This window comes from Trachymyrmex cornetzi, unplaced genomic scaffold, assembly GCF_001594075.2.
Source record: "Trachymyrmex cornetzi isolate Tcor2-1 unplaced genomic scaffold, Tcor1.1 scaffold748, whole genome shotgun sequence".
Classification (NCBI taxonomy): domain Eukaryota; kingdom Metazoa; phylum Arthropoda; class Insecta; order Hymenoptera; family Formicidae; genus Trachymyrmex; species Trachymyrmex cornetzi.
In genome coordinates this window covers 1096349-1119849 of record NW_017300079.1, presented here as the reverse complement: position 1 = coordinate 1119849, position 23501 = coordinate 1096349, and the positions used below count along the sequence as shown (strand labels likewise).

Below are 23501 nucleotides of genomic sequence, written 5' to 3'. Positions count from 1 at the left end.
TAAAAAATAAAAAAGGAGGATCAAATATGGTCGACGCTTATAGATCTTGATACCTAACATTTATAAACGTTAAAGACAGACAGACGTACATTTCATACATATAAACTGCATGTCGAATTTTAAAAACGCAATTATAAACTGAAGCTGAAGTAATATCACAAATTAAATCGATTGTTAAATAATAATGCTAATAGATATTTCGCTTCTCTTTAATTAATTTTTTTTCTTTGATATAAAATTTTAATTCAAGCTTAATTATTAGATGTACAAAAAATATGGAGATTGAAAATAAATTCCAAGATTGATCAAATTTTCGTTATATTTATTAGTATTTTATCCAGATAAATCGAGAATGGAGAAATTTAAAATTCGACAAAATCGAAAGAAAAATCAAGACTCGGCAAATGTGTCGTCACACCATACGAAAGCAATTCGGTAAACACATATCAATTCAACAAACGCATGTCACAAAAAAACCAGTTCTATCGTCCGAATGATAGCTCAACATTGCAGTTTACACTTGCACAGTTTACGTTTTACAAGTTTTCCCATGCGTTCCGTGCCGGTATAAAGCGACGCATAACCGTCTCGGACGAAGTGCGCCTTCGAACATAACTCCGCGATGATCAACGGACTCCACTCGCAAGTCTCAAATCATAGAGCGAGACTCGTTGTTACTGAGCGAACAGCATAATCGCGTAAGCACTACCCCGTTATTTTACATTTGAGAATTGTATAAAATCGCACCCTCACTCAGGCATTCTTAACGACGTATTCCTCAATAAAATTTCGCAATAATCTCCACTTCTATCGAAACTTTTCACGCGTAAGATTAAGTACTATAATTTCTGAAAATTATCAATGGCAAAATCTTTTTGTCGAAAGATTGTTTTATTTATATTCGTCGAGTTCTTTGAATCGATAAATATCACTGAGAAAGGCGTTTAGTATGTGCGACTATTATTTTATACTGTAAAATAATTTTAATTAGGAGCTCAATTTTTATAGTTACTATTGCTATAATGTTAGCAATAATAATTATATTTATATATAGTTGACACAACATTTATATATAATTGACAATAAATAACAGTTACATTATAATTATATTATTATACATTTGCAACCACTTTTTTCTCTCGTCAGGATGTCAGCTATTCTTCAATTCGATTTTTGAAAGAAAGAATTAAACATTTTTTTGATATATTTTAATAAAGAATAAATATATAATTAAGTATTAGGTATTGAACTTAATTCCTGCCGCTCGCTTAATTTAAAACAATGTTCCACACCTTTAAAAAATTTTTTTTTAGATTTTTTAAAGGTGTGGAACATTGTTTTAAATTAAGCGAGCGGCAGGAATTAAGTTCAACACCTAATATAATATAGTATATTAAAATTACCGATATATAAACGTACATGTTAATACATAAAAATAACGTCGGGATGAAATTACTTAACAGGGGCAATCGTCCTCTTAAACATTCCAAGTATGTACCTATTACGAAACAAATAGAAATCATCGCAATTGTCACGAGATCCCAAAATTCAGCCTACACCTAAATGACATGCGCCGGAGCGTATCTCGTAAGAATGTTGAGGTCGCGAGGGCGTAAAATCTTTTTTTCCTGGCGTTATTTCGTCCGTTCGTCGCGGTGAACGCGCGACGTTGATTTAGATGGCTGCGATTTCCGAGTCGGCTACTTGTTGTCGGTTGCCGAGAGGCGCGATTGGTGCGTGGCTACACGGCTACACGGAAGGCATGGAGGTAGCAGTCGATTGTCTCTCATTCTCCGTCCGCGTTTCTCCGCTACGTCCCGGATCCTTCCTTCCCTTAAGTCCCGGCGCTGCGCAGAAAGTCGCCACTAATGACACGAAGAGGAATGCTGTCCGGCAGCGCGCGCGACCACGTCGGTAGCCATTTGTAATGTCCCGGGGGAAAAAGTCGAATCAAAGTGTGATGACGTGGGGTGAGCGCGTCGGACTACCTGCAATTAGCGACACACGCTGGTAGCCATAATTAAAATTGCACGCGCGGCGTCCTCTTTGCGCCATGTCGCGAGCACCGCGATGGTGCTTGTCTGTCTCTTCACACTTACACGCGTGCGTCGCCCGACACTTCTTTGTTTCGATGGTATTACCTTCGAAATAGGCTGTTTTTAGCAAAAAAAGCAAAAAATGTCAAAAGTATTTTGTCAAGAAAAAATTAAGATATTTATATCTTTACATAAAAGTTTGGTCTATTAAAATAGTCGTTGTTTCTCGAAATCTAATCTAAGGCTGTAATGAAATAGATGTAGCGTGTTTATGATACGATTATAATATAATTATTAAATTATATGTATATATCTTATTTTAATTTCTTTGTTGTTTAAAATTTTTATATTAAACATTTAACATACTCGAGTCATGCTCTGTTAGCAATAATAACCCTTGAGTTATAAACAACATTTTGTTATTTTTAACTTTCATGCGTGTCAAAATGTAAATCAATCCATTTTTGTAGTTAATTTCAACATTGTGCTTATTAACGTATACATTTAGTATAAATAAATCAAATTTAATACATTTTCTTGAATTAAATTGGGTGAGACACGTAAAATTTGTTAGATTTAATAAAAATGTTCAAACTGTACGAGACAGAAAATTTTCTTCCACTAAACAAAAAGACTCGTGAACGTTGCACGCGCAAATTTATTAATAAATTCACGTCTGAAAATAAAATCTCGCGAATGATAACTTATACAAAAGTGCAATTAATCGCAAGTAATATCGCATTCACGTACCACATAAATTCCACGATTCATCGTGCATTACGAAAATATTTTGTTTCATCTAAAACGGTACCATCCTTGAAAGTTGTAGAAGATGTAAGGATCAGGGCTCGTTCGCAAAACACGATTACTCATCCGGCATCGATCGAGAGCGCGTTTTGCGAAAGTCCGACATTCTCATACCGTTAGTAAATCGAGGTGTTATATCGTGAACGTTATCGAATGCCAGGCAAGCTGGCTCGGGCCTTGGAACAAGAAACGCGACGATCCGTCGCGCCTCCGCCCGGTGGACGATGACAAAGTCGATCGGTGGGACTTGGTGCGGTGTAGAGCCAAGTTAATGCACTGCCGCGGCGAGAAGAGCGGACTGTTTTAATTAGAGAATCTAATTGATGGCCGGCTACGCGGCCGCGGCAACCGGGCGATCCATAAACGACTTCTTAGGGCCGCGCACCTGGGCACCACGGTGTTAATTACTCTCCTTCTGTGGCGAGGTCCTTCCATCTCCCGGCTTTTTTCCCCCGCCGGCTCCTTCATCCTTTTTCGAGCTCTCGACTACCGGTGAGAGTCGGACGCGAGAAGGAGAGAAATTTACGGTGTGAGAAGGAACGGGAAAAGGAGAGACAATAGGAGATAGAGCGAGCTGGAAAAGGACGGAAGGAAGGAAAGATGAAATGAAAAAAAAAGGGAGGAGAGGAATCGAGACAGAGGAAGACGCGGCGAGAGAAAATGAGGGAGCGGGAGAGAAGGGGAGCGGAGCAACAAGTGTCTCCCGTCGCGAAGCGCAAAAGCATTCCTAATTACGCCCCTGCCCCGCTCGGAGCGAAACGAGACAAAAAGCGCCTTGATTACATTTTCGTATAATTTCATCGGCCGGCTCTCTCGCCATTAAGAGCCGCCGCTCCGCGCCGCGCCGCGCCGCCGAACGCGCGCGCAAATTAGATCGATTCCTTAATGCCCCGGGGCCGCGTAATTGGTTCTCATTCTCGGAAGCTGACGGTGAAATCGGATATCTGTCGTGTAGCGCAAGGCCCGGTGGACCAGCCGACCGGTCAACGTAATTGCTTTTCGGACTGTGTGGCGTTTCGCGGTTCTCCTCGAGTCCTCGAGGACGAGGACACGGACGGCGCGGTAGGCGAGAAAAGAATCGTTAATATCGCGATACGTGGCTTCGATAATGAAGCGAAAAATGTTCTACGTCCATCCGTTGTACGACCGCGGCGCCGTAATGAAATATAAGAGACTTGGTGAGTTTTTATTTTTTTTCGCGCATTAACGTGTCGAAACTTGCGGCGTCGTCCGTACCGAACTGTGATGCTGGCGATGCGTATCCTCCCGTCGACGATGTGTGTGTTTTGCAAGAGAGAACGCGAGGGAGAAAAAAAAAATGAAAGAGAGGAAACCCAACAGCGCGTAATTACGCAAACTCTCGAAATGTGTGAGAGCTTCGAGGGGAAAATTGATCCGCGACCGAGGGATATACGTATCGTTAATACCATAATACACGGCCGTAATGAAGCGAGAAATACATTTTCGGCGGCCCGCCCGGTGGGACGCTAATGGAATATATACTTGGAACTTCACAAATTTTATTCCCGCAAATTGATCCTTGCACAGCAACATGATTTTAGCAATCGAATAATTTTGCCCGTGAGGTTACGCAACATTCCGAGAAAATCAATTCTTATTTCCCTGCTATTATATTTTTATTATACATTATGTAAAAATATTATATGTATAAAGATATCGCTTAACGTAAACCTAAGAATTCATCATAGATCAAATTCAAGTTTGTAATTTAGTAGATTTTATAAATAATTTTTATTGTGTAATTGTTGTAATTTGTGAGATTATTTTTTTATTAATCGACTTGTTATCCATTAATACTAAAATAAAAGTGAAAAGTGAGAAGTATTTGTGTAAAATTACACAAAAATCTTGCTATTAATTTTATTCATCATTTATAATAATAGAATATTAAATGCAAAAACACAAAGCTCTGTTGAATACAAGAAGTTGACGGTAACAATTACGTTTTTATTTTTACAGTGGTACAGGGTAGACAAAAGCAAGATCAGAGAAGATCTGCTGGATTTGTGGGTGCCGCTCGGTACCGGTCCCAACGCCGACCAGCCCGACAAAGCCGCCGAAATTTTCCTCGTGAGATCCGCGGAGAGATCCGACTCGCTGCCCCTGCAGGCTTGGCATTCGTTAGCCAGGTCGGCGTTATCCTGGTTCATCAGTCGAACGTCCATAAACGGGTAAGTGCCTATTATGCCGTTTCGTATTGATTTTTCCGCGAGATATCTCGATATCGCGACGCGCGGATCGTGCTGCTTCTGTATGTGATTTCACTTCCTCTACATATTCTATAACGAGGAAGATGTCGTCAACGTGTATTGCTTAAAAGAACGCAAATCTTCTATCTTTTGTACGCGTTGTTATAAATAACATTCAAGTAAACATGTTTTTAAACAGTTGTGATATCGAGAGGTACTCCAGTTTTTTTAGCTTATCTATATGTACATCTGATATTTCCTCATCGCAAAGATAAAGACAAAAATAAAAGAAATTTTCTTGTAAGATTACGAGTAATATTAGTTGCTCACGCAACAACGAGATATATTTTTTGTTACGTAATTTCCTGAATAACAAATAAAATATGACACCGCATTAATTAATATTTCGACGCGTGCAAATATATTGTTATTTTAATTATACAATGCTCAAATTTCCTTTCTCTTTCAATTGAATTTCACTGATTATCCAGTGCCAGATTCAGATTTAGAGAGTATAATCGCCACCTTTACAGTCGCTATACCATCTATTTTCCTCCGAGATGTAGAATGGTAAAATAGTGCGAATAAGAATGATGTCACGTCTCTCGTTTGATATTTATAGAACCTTCGTAATGCAGGCTAATAACATGTAGAATTTTGATAGCTTCTATTCTACATAATGATCCGTCCTCCTGTATACGCATAAAGATCATAGTATGAAGCTGCAGCTGTATAGCATCTACACGCTAGGGCAAGGCCGAGGGCCCTCTCGCTGAAGGCGAGATCGTTTGCGAGGTGATGAAAGGGGGCCTTCCCTTCTCGCCGGTTAATTAATAACCACGGAGATACAATCTCCGCCTATCTCGCTGTCCGCTGCGAGACTCGACAAGCTGGTGGCAAAGGCCCTGGCATGGCCGCGGGTCGGTCAGGCGGCGAGGTGGGCCGTGGGGGCCCCTCCGGTGCTGGGATGGAGGAAGAGAGACGCGGAATGAGAGAATGAGAGAGCGAGGAGGCAGCGCCGTGGTTATTGATGGCCAGCTTTGTTTGCCCCCCGAACCGTTTATTAAAATCCAGCGTGGGTGATTAACCTCTCTCCCTCGGCCGCGTCGTCCTGCCGGCTACCAGGCAACACCTCCAACACTTTGCCGTGTACGTGCGTGTTTACGTATGTATGCGCGGGCATCGGTAACCCGAGGAACCGTTTATTAAAATTTCTCCCGAGACGCGCGCGGCTAGCCGCGGCTACTAGGCGTGACACCGCCGCGCCGCTGTCGGCTTCGAGAGACAGATTGCTGAGCAAAAGCGCACAAGATCGACAGTCCTGCCTAAAGAGGAGTGCCCTTAAGCCACCAGATATTCCGGGATGCGAATTTAAGAATGGGTTGCAGTTTACAATGATTGATAAGCTTTTCGAGAGTGCGTAGCGTAGGAAATCTGCTTCTTTATGGATAGTGTTTCAAAAGTATTACTTTTTAATACTTATATATATATTTCTTTTTTTCATTCATGGTAATTTTTGATTTAGTATATAACTTGTAATTGAATAATTAGACCGTATAATTAGTAAAATAATTAGAAGAAAAGAAGAATATATTCATAAAATGTATAAATTAATTATATTATAATAAATATAACTGGTTCGTAATTATATTTATAGTTATTTTTATAATTATATTAACTGTAACTAATTTTAATTAGCAGAATATAAATTATAAATATTATAATTGAAACTTGTAGAATATCAACTTCGGTATGGAAAATATTTCAAGTCCAATTATTGGCATTGTGCCGCAAAAGCGCCAAGTAATTCACGTTCACTAGTCGATGGAAGACTAATTCAATAGTAGAGAAACGATAATTTTTTGTATTGAATCGTCGATATGATACAAAACGATCTTTCCGAATTCGGTGCATTCGGTGCAACTCAATCACGTTGAAGCGGTCTCGCGCGGCATCGTGGTCGGCACCTCGAGGAACTTTAGTCACGGTGGTACCAGCTGATCGAAAACTCGACGAGTTTACTACTGGCAATCACACTTAGGTATTTGTCTTCGTCATCGCCGAGACGTACGTAATTAAACCTTTTCGCCACGCCATCACAGACCCTCCCTTCCTTCGGACGCGAATTGATTGGTGTAATAATCACCGATATACCACATTGCGAGCCAATAATGCCGGTCACGCGTATTCGTACGGAATGCGAATTCAGTCTCAATTTCAACATAACTACAAATAGCTCATATATGTATATATGTGTGTTTGTGGGTGTGTGCGTGCGTGTAATTAATCTGTATATATCACAGTTGTAAAAATGGGATGCTTATTTCGAGAAGATACAAGATTTATATTAATTTTAATTTGTGATATTACTGATTTTTAATTCTGATTGTGTTTTAAAATTGGAAATAATTTTGGCACACAGTTTACAGGATTGGAATTATGATATATATAAAAATTTACACGAATTGTTTTTAGTATTAAGATCCAACTTGACCGCTTAAATTTTATTTTTAATTGTTTGTGTTGTTCACATCGCAGTTTTTAAAATGATACTTTAATATTATATAAAATTGTTATCTATACATGAAAAAAAAAACGATTTTACTGAAATATTGAAAAATTTAGTTCGATACAGACTTGAAAATAATTTTGTTGGATTGTTAAAATAATCACGTAAGACTCTCAAACTTGTAGTTATTAGAATGTCAAAACTCTTTACAGCATTACGCATATCATGCTTGAACGTCCTACATTTTAATAATGTAATAAAATTACTTTCAAGTCTGTATTTACACTGTTAACAATTTCGTTATTTAAGTAACACGTAAAAGAAGCTTTGAGGTAACTGAAAAGTAATGAATGGTTTAGCTAAAAACTAAGTTACAGTAGTCTTAGTACACAAATATACACTGTTAGAAATGTTCTTAAATTTCATTAACTTTTAAGTTACACAATTGAATTTAATTTTAATTTAATTTTATGACATTACATTAAATTTAATGTATTTGTAACAAAAAAGTATAATATATTTATGTACATGTATATAAAATTTAATGTATTTTTCATAAATTTAATATACAGGTTCATTACATTTAAGTAACTATTGTAACTAAATTTTCAGTTAAATCATTCGTTACTTTTAATTTCGTTCGTAACCACGAGCTTCATTTACATATAAAGGAAGCTCGTGGTTACATTTCTAACAGTGTACTTTTCAGTTACAAATACATTAAATTTAACTTGTGTAATTTAAAGGTATATTAAATTTTATAATACTTTTTACAATGTAGCAAAATTTTTAGATATTTCAGCAAATCGTTTTTTCCGTGTCGCTATTTGTTCATATGTATATTACATTACCTACTCTTAAGAAAAATACTCATCTTTTTATGTGAACTTTCACCTTGACATTTTAATTAGTGGATCACGTTCCTCGAAATTATTCTTGATAATTATACTTTGTAGTGCAGTACCTATTGAGCCCAGAATATAATTTCGCGAAATCGGCGATTATAAAGAATTTCCATGTCAGAAGTTTATAAATGGTTTTTCAATTCCGCCGAGCGACAATCGACCTCGGATTACTAAATAATTACCGATAATTACTCGTAATTACGTTCGACCCGTAATTACAGTCACACGCGATTCGAAAAATGATCAAACCTTCGCCGCGTGACGTCAGAACAATTTAATTCATATTAAACAGTAATTAGCAGTAATTGCTTGCAATTATATCAAGCGTGTAATTATGGTACATTGCGGGACTGTAAGAAATCGAAATAAGATTATAAAAACTATAATAATATCGTCGACAATATCCGTCCAGTTTTATAACGTACATCTGTTTGAAATTTTAATTTCCGCAGTGTTCTTAACATGCCTAATCTAATCATAACTACCCTTTCATCGTACGAAATCCTCGCGATATTGCATTCTTTTATAAATCCAAGTAACGCTATTATCTAACAATGCAAGCATTAAAGAAAGGAGCTGGCCAATTATGAATAATGATCGCGCAACTATATTGAATCCAGTCAGAGTTAGTAACTTTATTTTTATTAGATCGAACGCATATTTCCCTTTTTTCTTTTATACCGATTCACGAATCGTAACGTAATTGCATAAAATAATAATGATATAAAAGATGTGATTGTTGTGAGATTAATTTAAATGTAAATGTTTATAAAATCGGAGATTCGTAATCTTTAAGATCGCAGATTGAAATTAATAAGATTTAGGAGTCAAGAATGTTTGTTGGTTATAAATGGTATATTTAACAATTAAATAAAATACGCTATTTGAGATTTGAGTAATCGCAATCTTTTATAAGCGTATTACAGAGGCGCTTTCACTTGTTTACTAACACGTGTATTGAATTAAATAACAAACGAGATCATTGTCACGAATAACCATCACGAGATTATATCGCGTGCCTTATATTAACCCAGTCGGAAGAAGCAGTTTTATTTGAATGCGTTTTATAAGTATAAATACACACATTTACATTAATAAAATATTCATTAGGAAAATAAATCTACGAAACATCGGTCTCAGGGTATAACGAGGAATCCGTAAAATGAAAAAATTAATTCATGTTCGTGAAATTAGGGATTTTATGTAATACATACAATTTAGCGATGGTTTAGAATAACTTGGATCAAAAATTATTTTCAAAGGAATTAATAACATCTTTTTTATCTGTGCTCTAATAGAAATATATGGAAATGTATTATATAAAATAATGATAAAAATCTTAATTTCTTAATATACTTGAAAATAATCTTGTTAATTCAATTCAATGTCAGTATTAATGAAACAAATAGCACAATTAATGAAAACGAGAGAATGCGATTTGTCATGCATTAGTCCATCATTGCAGAAAATTAGTTATTTTTATTTGGATGTTATCGGCTAATACTTACAACATCATTTTTTCCGTGCGCGTTTATGTGTTTTACAATGTGTTTACCAAATTTTATTTATATAAAAATCCTTGAGGAGTTCGATGCCAACTCGCCGATTCGCAGATTTGAGAATCCGCGGTACAAAGAGTTTACTATACAAAGTTAAACGCGCACCGCGCGTGATTGTTGCATTTTGAATAACCGTGCGTTCGTCCCGTGACTTCGCGCCTTCGCTCGCATCTAATAACGCGTGCATTAAAGGCGCGCGGGATAACCAGTCGTGAATAATCATCGCGCAATTACATCGAACGCGTAATTACGCGGCGCAAAGCGTTGCCGTGCGTACGATTGGACCGAAAGAAAGCTCTCCCGCGGGACTCGGATCGGGGAAATCGTCGACGGAGTCACCTGGGTGACGTTCACGTGACGTTGCAACGCCGTCCCGCTGAGAATATTAATTACGTCCTCCTCCTTCCTCTGCATCCCCTGATCTCCTGCGCCCCCAGTAGCTGCCGCGGGTTCGAGGTCCTCGCTCGCTCGTCTCACAAATTAATCATAATTAGCGGCGAGATGTCCTCCATCAAAGCGCTTGGTCGTTTCGTCCTCGGCAACAGAGAAGAGATATACTATGAGAGGAAGACGGGAAATCATGTGGTGTGGAGGGAGCACGGCAGGGGTGAGCGGAAAAGGGGGGAGGCTAGGGAAGAGAAGGAAGAAAATTAGCCACTCGAAGCGTGTATCCGCCCTGCGCTGGCGAGAACGAAGGGGGGATCTCTCTCTCCCTCTCTCTCCCTCCTCGTGGAACAGACTACCTTTTCGAATCGTCGTGCCAGTTTACATTTTGATTTTATTTTCGCACAAATTGCGCGCAATTTTCGCCGGATTGGCGAACGCGCAGGTGTGCCTCTGGTGAGCTCGCGAGCACGAATAGAATTCTAGGGGGCTTTCGCGGCATTCGTTCTGGCCGATGTCAATTAACATTGATTGGCGCGCGGAATAGGTTATTACTGCTAATTGCCGGTCCCGGAAACCTTTTCCGACGCGCCGGAACCGAGGAAGGAGGAATTTCTCCCCGTTTGCGTTTCTCCGATTGTTTCTCGATGCAAATTCGGTGGTTATATACGGCGGAGCTCCCGCCTCTCTACCGCGGGACTACGCGTAATTACCGGCTCGGTCAGTACCATTCTTCCTTCTAATATTATCATTTCGATACCGAGGGCACACGGACAAAATGCGAATGCATCCCGGATTTGTGAGCTTTCCGATCGTCTAATAAGGGAGACTGCCCGGGCCCCCGACTGGCAATTTCGCGCCCGTTGTCCCTCGCACGGTTCGTCTATCTCTCGCCGGATTTAGTCTCAAGTCGACGAGAATGTAATTTTATCGTGAAAAATTTAATTAGCCACGAGAAAAAGAAGCAACGCGAGCTGAGATACGATGAGATCGTGATTACTGCCAGAAGTAAAAAAATGAAAGGATGTATATTGAAACGAGAATTAAGGTACACATATATATCTTCTTTTTTTTTAATCCGAGTTTTGTTACAAGAAAGTAAAAAAGTGTTTTTGTTAACGGACAATGTGATAACGAATTATTATTGCTGTATTATTATTATTATTATTTCTGTATGATATAACGCCGCAAGTTATGGTTTGCGATTGTAATACGAAGAAAAGCAGAGCTCCTGGCTTATAATTGAACCGTTGAACAATAAAACATTCTGATATCAACGTGGTACGAAGAAAATCATCGCGAATTAGCGGAACGGATAGATTGATAGCGCGAGCGCCAGTCAAAGGGTTAATCATTCGGTAGCCGACTCATGAAAAGAAAATGAAGAGGAGAAAATGACGTGCTGAGATTCTAGCGTGGTCGAGTCAAGCGAGAGAAGCGGAGGACGCGAGGAGGATTATCAGGTAACTGCGGCTACAGACAGAACCTAGTAGCTAGTTTTTGTCTTAAGGCCTCAACCTGTATGGAACCGATGAGAAGATGGTGGGGCGATCGACCGAGCCGGCGAGAGAGAAGGGGGTATTTAGTTCCGCGCACCACCTGTTACCTTCCTGTCTCTTCTTCGGCCTCCCCTCTTATACGAACCTGACTTCTAAAGGGCGACTGGACCCCCGACTTCTTATCTCCACATACGAATGATCCGTTTCTCTCAGCGATGGCTTCGAGAGTCACTCGACAAAGATATTTGCTAAACCGCGTGAGTATCAATGATTTCTCACATGATTTTTAAAAAATCATTAATTTGTTTTATAATTTTAACTTGTTTTTGATATACTAAAAAAAAGTGTTTGATATTTGTGACTGTAAATTTTGGTAAAATATTAGGAGCTTCATTGTTATAGTTACTACTTAAAATATTAGTCAAAATAATTACATATATAATTCTGTAAAAAACATATGACTGTCCCCGAAAACTATAATTATAAAATTACAGCTGTAAAATTATAGTGGTTTTCGGGGATAATCATATATTCGCTGAGAGAAAAATTTTTGGTATATGTAACTATAATCACATGTTACTATAATTATGATTATTACTGCTGTAATATTAATAACAATATGTATAGTTCTATCAATAAATATATATAATTGGCAACCGAAAAAAATGGCACCTCTGAAATGCCAAAAATTTTCTATTTAGAAACTTTCATACAGAAGTCTTGCAACAAAAATTATATATATATATTTATTGAACCTCGAGAATGCATAACAATCCTTTTAATACAATTTTGGTATTACAAAAAAGATATGTTTATTTCCAAAGATTTTAATTTAATGCTTCATTACGTTTGGTAACAATGAAATGATACACGTTATTAATTGATATCGTGTAAGATAAAATATCGTAAAATATTAATATCAAGCCGAGTTTCTGTCATGGAAATTCTGACAGTTAATTTCTCGTATCATAAGTTGAATCTAAAGACATATACCTATCCCATATCCGTTTACTCCACGGTAAATATAAGTTTTATGCAAATCAGCCGGTGGTCGGTACATCAAACGGCGATCGCACGGAAAGTAAACACAGGAATTTATATGATAATGAAGTAGATGCAGAACAATTAAAGACTCCATCATCAAGAATTATACGCGGGCGATTGCGACAGGTTTCACTCGTCACGGTTACTTTGAAAATCATTAACTCGGTGTTCAGACCGCCGTAGGAAATTTCAATATCCAAAGTGAATTGCAGGAAAAATAATAAGTATGTGTGTGTAAAAGCAATTTTTCGTAACATATACGAATAAATTGCGTACATTCTACTATTTTTAAAACATTGACGTTGCAAAGATTGAAAAGTTATTTAGTTCCATGTACAAACTATTTTTTTTTCTGTTTGAACATTAAACGATTTTAATGTAATAATCACATATTTCTTTGTAAGAAATCGTTTATTATTATTTATTGTAAAAGAAAATATATTAAAATTTTTAGCTTTATTTTTTTAAGTGTAGCCAATAAATACACGGAAAAAACAATTTTTCTGAAGTATATCGAAAAATTTAGCTAGTGATTTGAAAATAACTATATTGGACTAAAATAATTATGTAGGACTCGAGCATGATGGACAATACTGCAAAGAGTTTTGACATTTTAGCAAACAATTTGAGCGCCTTACATAATTATTGGAATAGTCTAATTAAATTATCTGCAGATATATATCTAGCTAAATTTTTTAATACTTAACAAAATCATTCGTTCCATGTAAATAAGAACAAGTATCTTTTTTATTACAATTAAAAAATAGGAAAGTAATATAATTTCCAGATAATTGTTACTTATTCTCCGGTATCCATACCTACTTCGAACGCTAAAAGGTTTTTCTCACTGTTCAGTACATTATTCTCATGTCACAGTAGTTCGTATCTGTCACGTAACGAGACAAACGAGCGGGCACGTATGGCACATTCGAGTGCTACGAGGTAAATTCGATTTTAATGAGCGAAAAGACACACGGGATAATAATGCGCGGGGACCGAGCTTTCTTCTTTTTTTTTTTCTAATTTATTGGCGGTCGAAGTCGAGCTGTAATTTTCCGGAAACAGGTCGCCGCTCTCGTAACACATGTGTTACCAGGAAGAAATTATCGGGAGGTGGACGACAGTAAGAGCGAAACGCGAAGTGTTATATTCTACTTTGCCACTCATTAGATAACGCAATATGCATTTTTCTTGACGCATCGACCTCGTCATTGGCAGTAAAAATCGTATTATAGCGTTAAAACAAAAGTGACAGTATTTAAACACAGCACAACTCGACAGAAGTGCAATTCCGCGAGACCGAAACTGTGTTTGTTTTCAATATAAGTTGTTCATAAAAAAAAGTGAATTGAATTGAACACACAGTTTAAAAATATATTATATATATTTCTTATTAAAAATTTATTACAAATTGCAATTATATCTTAAATATCTAGCTCTATTTTGCTAAACAATAATGATAGTAAAAAAGTTACTTAATAGTGCAAACAAACAATCGATCACAAATTAAAACCAGTTTATTCTAAACTTAAAAATCATAAATTAATTACTAGTTTTTCACGACAATGCACCTTCCAAAGGAACGTTTCGACTTACTTAGTCCTTATCAATCTGTATTCAAAAACGAGAAAATAGAATCCAATGATAAAATTCAAGATGGGTCATAATTGACCAAGAACTTTCTTGTTAGTTTTAACACATTGAAAATGACACTGTCGAAATTGAAGGACAAGAACATGAAATTATTGTAAAATTAAAGAATTAAAAATTAAAATTTAACAAAAGTAAAGATTCTATGTAAAACTAAAAAATAAAAATTAAAACTTATGAGAATTGAAATTCTATGGCGAAAACGATAAAATTATGTCCAAGCAACAAGACGAGGCCTCATGTACATATGTTATATGACAGTCTTCACAACTACATAGCAATAATCCTATTTTCTTACAATTTCTTAAATTTCTTATGACATATTATTTAACTCGTCTACAATTTTCTGCAACGTTTGAAATAGCCGTTCTGCGCGATCGACCACCTTCGAGCCACCCTCCAGCCACCCCGATTCTGCTCTCGTTCTCTTTCGCTTTTCCTTTCTTTCCAGACAGCATCCTACGATTGGTCCGCGACGGCGCAGCGGTGTCGGCCCAATTGGTCAGTAATTATCATTAGCGCGGTTGCGCAAAGAGTGGCTTTTCCTCTGATTGGCAACCCTCTCCCGTGTAATTAACAGCAGGCGCAGGCGCGAGTTCTCGCGCGCCGAGCGGAAAAGCCGTATCGGCACCGCCTCGTCCACCCTCTCGGGAAACCGACTCGACCCGACCCAGGATCTCGCTCTGTCTTTCGGTCTCTGTTATGACCAGTAATTACGAGGACGAGAGGCGGTGCCCGAGGGATTATTCTCAGACCGCTCGATGAAGTGCCGCTCCGCGCCGGCGCGCGTTTGCGCTCTGTTAATTACTCATTAATTCTTTCCGGGAGTGACGCGCGCTAGAAAAGGGGCGGTTTCACATTCTTCCTTTCCGTAACCGCGAAAGGGGTGTATTTCTTCTTCGCGATGTAACGTTCCTTTCTTTCTGACGTAATTAAAGATTGACTTAATTGTTTCAGGAAGAGATGCAGGTCTCAACCACACGTTGCAACAAAATCTAACAATCTCTGTATCGAATTTTTCAAGTTTTATGTTATATATAGAAGAAATATTATTTTTCAGAAAGCAAAGTAATTATCTTTCTATTTAATATATAAATATATTTATATTAAATAGGAAAATAACGGTTTTTTTTTTCTAAGAAAAAAATTATGTTCCTTATTTAATTAAAAAATAATAAAAATAAAGCTGATTTCATTCATTACATAATATGATTATGTATGATTAGTTACAAAAATTGTCGAAACATTTTAATTTCATAACAAGAAAAAATTATATCGTACTACCGCTCACTGGCACGCGCTTTAGTAATATTGATTTGCCTCAATACTGTCTTCGTAGAACTGCATGTAAATGTGTACCAACGCGAGGTTGCTATACCAAACAAGTCAATTAACATCTATCATTGGAGCCACTTATTGTTTGCACATAGTAGAACATGATGGTAGAGCATAATTACTGGAAAATTGTAAAATGAAAAAACAATAATGTCCTCGTATTTCAAACCTCTTGCAAAAAAAGATCTGTACTATATCTTCTCTGTGTATAAGAAAAATGGAGATGTTTTCTTTATTTATTTAAATTTTACTTTTTGCACGATTACGAAAAAAAAAAAAAGAAAGCTATGTTATTTCGATAAAGAAGATTTGGATCGAGGAAAAATTCCTTAAAGTATCGAACAGCATGGCGTGTGCAATATTTCGCACACGATGTAAACACTACGGATTTACAGATGTATGCTAGAATATAGAGTTGTATGCTAGATAACAGTTGAAATATAGTTTTTTTCGTGCAACAGTAACAAGCCTTGTTACTTGCGTATTAATCCATTCTTTCCGGGAAACGCCAGGCAAACGCGATGAAAAAGCAGCAAGTCGCTCCAAGAAAGAGTCTCTTTAAAATTCACCCTTTAGCTTTGCAATACACGCGATGCGCGTAATGATACAGCATTGTTGCTTCGCTCTATTTTTTTTCTTTTCTGCACGATTTTACAAACTATCAATCATATTGCCTTACATAAATTCGCATTACTGTAATGATTCACATATTCGTTGCGTGCGAACTACGACGTACTGCAAGAGGGGTGAGACTATTAAACTAAAAAAAGTACACTATCGCGAAAGAATCGTAATCGATAATATCCCAGCCACTTATATCGATCCTATCATTTTTACAATATTAAGGACACAATAGCATCATTTCAACAAATTATTAGAGAATGTGAGACAACGTGGAAATTAACTCAATATGCTAAATTATAAAATTTAATTTCAAAGCTGAATTGATTATTCAAAGAAACTTTTTACGCTCTGTATTAAAGATATATAATGAAGAACTTTCGTTACTTTCAAAATCGAAATTAAAAGTTTTTTTGACTACGATATACTCAGAGAACAATGTAGTGATAGCAACTATAAAGATGACAAATAAGTTTTATATGTAGAGTCAATCCTCGATTATGCAACGGGTCATTTAGACTCAAAGCGAACATTTTTAGACGATTGGTACCATGAGATTATAAATTGTAAAAAAAAAACTTTGAACCTTTTCCTTATCAATTGCTTTAAGAAGAAGACACTCTTTTCGCGGCTACGGAGATTTTACTTCTGTACTTCAAACAGGACGCTTCAGAAATTAATTATAATTATTTTCATAGTTGTGATTGATGAGGTTAATGTAGTTGAATGAACCAATAATACATAACAATACATAATCGAAACTGTTAATTATATTTAAATTAGTTTAAACTCATATAATTTCAGTAACTAGAAAATAGTTTGTTCAATTAAGTACATTAATTCTGCATAAAACTCGCATAGTTGTCACTTTCATAGTTGCTACCACTATGTCTTTTTGTCCAAGTGTAGAGTATCTTCCACACAATCGAATTTATAAGTCGGTGGAAATGAATTTTCCCTATCTTCAGTCTACACGTGACTAATGAGGATAAGCGTGCCCAGCGACAAGTGCATACAGCCAAGTGCATACATGCAGGCGCACGAGTCGCCGACTCGGCTCCACCGAGTCTGCCGGTGCATAATGCACGTGCCATCCGCTGCATCCGAGTGCCGTTCGTGTAGTGTGTACGTACGTGCCGAAGCGAGCGCACAGCTCGTGGAGGAAGTATATGTCCTTGTCTACTACGTGCGCCGCTAAATATGTCCGGCTAAATAATAAATCCCCTGATTCACGTATCCGCGCCAGCGTCGTCCCGACTGTCCCGAGATAAAGATGCTTTTCGGGAACGGCCAAGTTTTAAGTTCTAAATCGTTTTAGTTGTCGAGCAGCTGCCGCGCCGACTCAAAATGAAATGAAAATACGAAAAAATCGATATTATTTTAAATTTGTATGAATCTGCACATTCTCGTCATAACATACAATGTCTTCAATTAATCCTTTCGTCGTTTATGAATTTCTATTAAATTTCTTTTTCTTAAACTTAATTTTATTTTAATTAGAATTAACTGCTAACGGTTATCGTATATCAAATTCTATAATTTGAATACTGTATGCATACATCTATTACTTCAAAAGAATGACATATAACTAAAACAATTAAATTTCCTAGAAAAAGGGAAAATTATAATTCTTCAACTTGAGAGAAAATTTAATTTTTTTTTGTCATTTCATTTCACAACTCCTAAAAAACCACTATTTTTTAAATTTATTTTTGAAGTAATGAAAAGTGATATATATATTAATACATACCTTTTTTTAAAAAAAGAAATGTGAGAAAGTAATAAATTGATTTTAATTTAATCTTTTATATCGTAACAAAATTCACAAAAAATCTCAAAAATGCATCTTTATAAATTTAACGAATAATTACAAATTAATCATTTTGACTACTTTAATAGACTTATAGTTTTACGTCGAAACACGATAGAATACGTGATCAGAAATACTTCTTGAATATAGTTAGTATCTAATATGTATAAATAACAAATTCGTATTGTTGATTTTTTAAAAATCTAAGAAGCAGCAGACTCGCGATTTTCTAAAATAGCGATCAACGACATCTTTTCACGCACACACACACACACTCTCTCTCTCTCTCTCTCTCTCTCTCTCTCTCTCTCTTTTGTCGACTTCCTTTATGACGCACAACGTTTGTACGCCAAATCACAATGTTTAAAGCGTCTAAAATTCAGAAATGTCCCCGTCAAGAGAGGGATTTGCACGGGTCGGCGAAAAGAGAAACGAGTTATAAAAGTGTATATTTCCCTGGCGAATAGCACGCTGCGCCTCGTCCTCTTCGACTTCCCGTCCGCTTGGAAAATCCGACGGCGTCACGTGGGCTCGATCGAAATTAACGATCGTCTTCACAGTCACGTTACAAGAATAAAGCGATTACATATATCGCAGTCACGACACTTTTGAAACGCGCGCGAAAACACTGATGTCAATGAATTTTAATTGTATGCAAAATCGTCAAGATCGATTCTCCGTTGTCAAGGATTTTAGAATCGCGCTGGTACATTTCATATTCAATATAAAAGCTAACTTGATCCTTTCAGTCATTTAAGAATTCCATCAAGATAAATTTATACTAATGAATTAGTTTTATATATTTTTCAATCTTGCAACAAATTACATTTCTCGCAATTTTCCTTGTTAAACGAAATACGAGGAGATAAAAATACTGTGGAGGTGAAAAAATAGGCAGAAGGATAAGAAAGATGAAAGAATCCAAGACGTTCCGACAAAATTGACAAAATTAACGAGAGAATACGGGCTCAGAGGGAAAGAAGGACTTTTTCCACTTGTGGGTGTCTCGCTAGGGGACAGACGGAAGGGGCTGCGTCTGCTCTCGAGACTCGATATGTGACGTGTGATCTACACCGCGCAACACACAGACACACACACACTCACACGTCGATTTCGCGCATATATATATATATATATATACCACGTATTATATGTACGTGTAGACTTACTTCCAATACAGATTCACAGAGTCGTCCACCTACTATACGTCTACTGTGCAGCGCAGGGGTGGCTGAGGGGTGCAGCAGTGGTAGGTCTAAGGGGTGAAACGAACGGCCAAGTATATAAGGGGCAGGGGTGGGGAATGAGGGAAGAGTAAGAAATAGGAGGGAAAGGAGAACGAGGCAATCGTAGAGAGAGCACAGGGAGAGAAGGAAGAGAGCACCGGGAAAGACTCGCATAACGATCCCGTTTAAGAATCACTCGTCTCTCTCTCCCTCGCAGCTTACCCCTCTCACCCTCCCCTCTCAACCTCCTCCGTTTGTGACCGGGCGAGATAGCGGGCGGCCGTTCCCGGCACCTACTCCGGTCCGCCGACCTCCCTTACCTTTCCGCCCCACATTGCCAGCCACCCCGAAGGACAGCATTTGCAAAACTCCGGGGTGTATAATAATTATTATTGTCCACGGCTCTCCTCACCCCGCCCTTCGTCACCCTTCGATGCCTCTTTGCCCGTCCGCCTCCCTCCTTCCCCCCCCCTCTCCCACCCTTTCGACGGTCGCGGTGGCGTGGTCTCCCCTCCAGCCGCCGTGGACAGGGTGGTCCGTGGGTCCACGCCTACCCAGCATCCCCAGCTTCGAGTGACGTTCGTCGCCTCCCTCTCCGCGCGTCCTCTCACCCCATCCCCTCGGATCTTACGGACTCGTACCCGCGTTCTATGTACTCCATCAACGAAGAAAGACCGGCGCGGAGGTAGCTCGAGCAAGAGGAAGAAAGAAAGAGAGGGGGGGGGAGAGAAGACAGCTAACGAGACGCTACGTTGGTATGGGGAATGCTAAATACACGTCGATTCCCTCTCGCTCCCTTCCTCGTTCCCAACCTTTCGCGCTCTCTCTCTCTCTTCATCCCCTTCTTCATCAATTCTGCGATCGGTCCATGTGTCTCGCCACATCTTTCTCTCATACACACGCACACACACTACACATCCCCCCCCCCCGTGATACTGGACCCCGATCCCCGCGAGATAAATGTCGTCCTCTCCCTCGTCGAATCGAGTCGACCGGCCGAAGGTGGCCGACGTTCGCCGAAGATTCCACTTACATTGTCACTACGAGAGCACACACGTCGCACGCGAGGTATGTCGTTCTTGTTACATACGCCTGTGTGGCCCTATCTCTCTGTCTGTGTGCGTATACGCGCGTGGAAGGGGAGAGAGCTAACGTCGATTGTATAATCGCGACGAGAAAGAGAGAAAAAGATACGAAGAAGATGAGCCGCAACGATATCAGGGCAAAGGATCCTCGGCTCCTTTCTCGTGCGCTTTCTTTCGCGCGCTTCCCTTTTACGTTCTTTCACCTAGCCGTATTTTTGCTCACGACCATCGCCAGCGCAAATACTCCCGTACGTTGCTTTTTTACGTTTCGCGTCGCGCCGGCACATTTACGCTGTTTAGCACTGAACAGAAAATACGCGACGTGCGTCTCCATACATATTTTGTCAATTTTCAAATTCTACGAATGACGAATTTATCGGTTTTATTAATTAACAAACGGAAGGGAATAAAAAATCTTCAACGAGAGAGTTGCTTCGAATTTTGGAGAACGCAAAAGTAATGTACAATTTTTCTGCCTTTCAGGGTAGAAGCTGTGATTTGTTTCGTGAGTGTGCTAGACTTCAAAGAAATCTTTTAAGGAGGAATTCGCGATAACTTCTCTGTTGCATTCGGCGACGGCCAATGATCTATGAAATTTTCCGAGTTTCACCGGTCCTTTTGCTTTCTCCGATTCGAAATACATTTTTCACATTGGCGGACATTGATTGAATGCTCCTAAAGAAAGTAATATCGCGAGAATTTACCGGCTCCAAGTTTTATTCCGCATAAGATATAGTAGAGGCTCCTTCTCTTTTCTCCCCAACATGATCCTGCTGTCGACTTTGTAATTAGTTAAAACCTTAACCGATAGTTAATAAAAAAAATATCCTAAATTATTACTATGACATTTTATGATAAAAATATTACAACGTCAACTTGTATTACGCTATGAAACATACATTAAATCTGACTGGTCAAAAATTCATGTTAATTCTTTACATGATTCGTACATTAAGAGCTTTGGTTGTAAATTATCGGCTACGTAGAATGTAATGACATCGATAAACACAAGTATACAGTTTGTAACTTGTATTAAGCAGCGATAACGTGAATACATTAACGATCTCGAAAAGCAACCTCACTCGATGATATAGAGGGAATTTGAACGTATCGGGGGAACCGATGAGAGAATTGACATCGAAAAAGAGGAAGAAGAGAGAAAGGTCAGGACGCGGCTCGTTGCTCGTTCAGAACGACGACAAACGAAGGTAAAGATGACTGGTCAGATTCCGTAAGTGTTGCTCCAATCAAAGAGAGAAAGAGAGGGGGAGAGGGAGGAAAGATCCCGTGTCACTCGGTTCATTAATCCATTCAGGACGAACTTTGAAAAGTTCCATCCCGCGCCGTATTACAGAATTACATTTCGTTCGCGCACTTATAACGTGAATACGTAATGATCGTTCAAACCGCGCGTATTCTCGAGCGTGACGAGAGCCAATCAAGTTATCATGCTATATATATTTTATATATACATATATATATATATACCTTCTGTAACCCTTTAAAATGTACTATCTTAAAGCGCGATCTTAACGTGTCTTTAACGTGTAATCTATAAATATATCTGATAACCACGTATTACAACTATACATATTGATAGGATCAAGCAGTAAAGAATAACACATGTCATTTTAGAATACATTTTAAGCCAAATGTTGGAAACACTCGTTAAAAATTGATGACACAAATAAACGAAGTAGGCCATATTCGATTAAAGTAGGTTTTGATGCCTAATCATATTTTTGTGACTTTTACAATTTTCAGTTCAAGCAATGCAATATTAAACGTTTTTATGTCAATAATCTTTGTTTAACATGTTGAACATTTCTCGAGACTCGATCAATTTTCAATTAATATTGTTAAAAAATTTACATTTTTAACATTATTTAAATATCCATAACAATGTGTTGTTTAACAATAATTCTTTATATCCTACAACTGTTATTAAAATTCACACAAAACCTTTTTGAATAAATAATTTCATAAATTTCAATTTTTCAAAAGTGTTTCCAAACTTTTAGCCTAAAATGCATATCTTAAGTGTTTTTAACCTTTGAATTCTTACCAATATTTCTCTTTCTTACTAAATTACAAATATATTGTGTGTTACATAAATGTATTTTACATTTAATTAGGTTAATACATTTAATTAATTGGAAAGGTGAAGATGTAAGAAAATTACACGGGAAAAACAGTTTTATTTAAAGTATTTAAAAATTTAGCTATACAGATCTGAAAATAATTTTGTTGAACTATTGACACTCAAACTGTAACTATTTAAGTTTTTACATCCTTTAGTAAAACTGTTCTTCCGCGTGTGGGTGCATGCTAATCTTCGAAACCTACCTCATCTCAAACTATACAGTATTTTTAAATATTTTATTTAATGCGTATGGTCAATAGAACAGTATCTGGTATTTGACATTATCCTCAATTAGTTATTTCTTTAACGCACCGTGCATTCGCAGACGTTATATCCCGCGCGTGGCGATTACGCTCGCACGCAATGCGAATCCAACGAGGATTCGATTCACGTGCAAAAGAAAATCGTGAGCAGCAGAGAGGAGCCTATTCGCCGGATCGCTCGCTCTCGACCAAGGATTTGCAAACAATGGCGTCGTAGCGCGCGGCCCCTTCTTTCGATGGCGGCTCGATACGCATCGCATTTACATATTATTGCTATTATTAGGTAAACGATCCTCCGCCGAGCGCCTCTTTAACACTACCCGCTCGCTCGTCCTCCGGGCTATTTTACGATCGTGGAGCCCCCCCTCGTCGCGCTCCGATATACAAGCCCCCCAATCTTTAAGCTCTCATCGGC

The 23501-nt window shown here is 38.0% G+C and overlaps 1 protein-coding gene across 1 annotated transcript in view; it reads left to right on the top strand.

Annotated features, from left to right (window-relative positions):
* LOC108768064 (methyltransferase-like protein 9) overlaps positions 1–23501 on the top strand; it is a 41323-nt gene that overhangs the window by 10470 nt on the left and 7352 nt on the right. The window contains exon 2 of the mRNA XM_018518299.1: positions 4824–5035. Coding sequence (XP_018373801.1) covers positions 4824–5035 — 212 coding nt within the window. The remainder of the gene's footprint in view (positions 1–4823; positions 5036–23501) is intronic.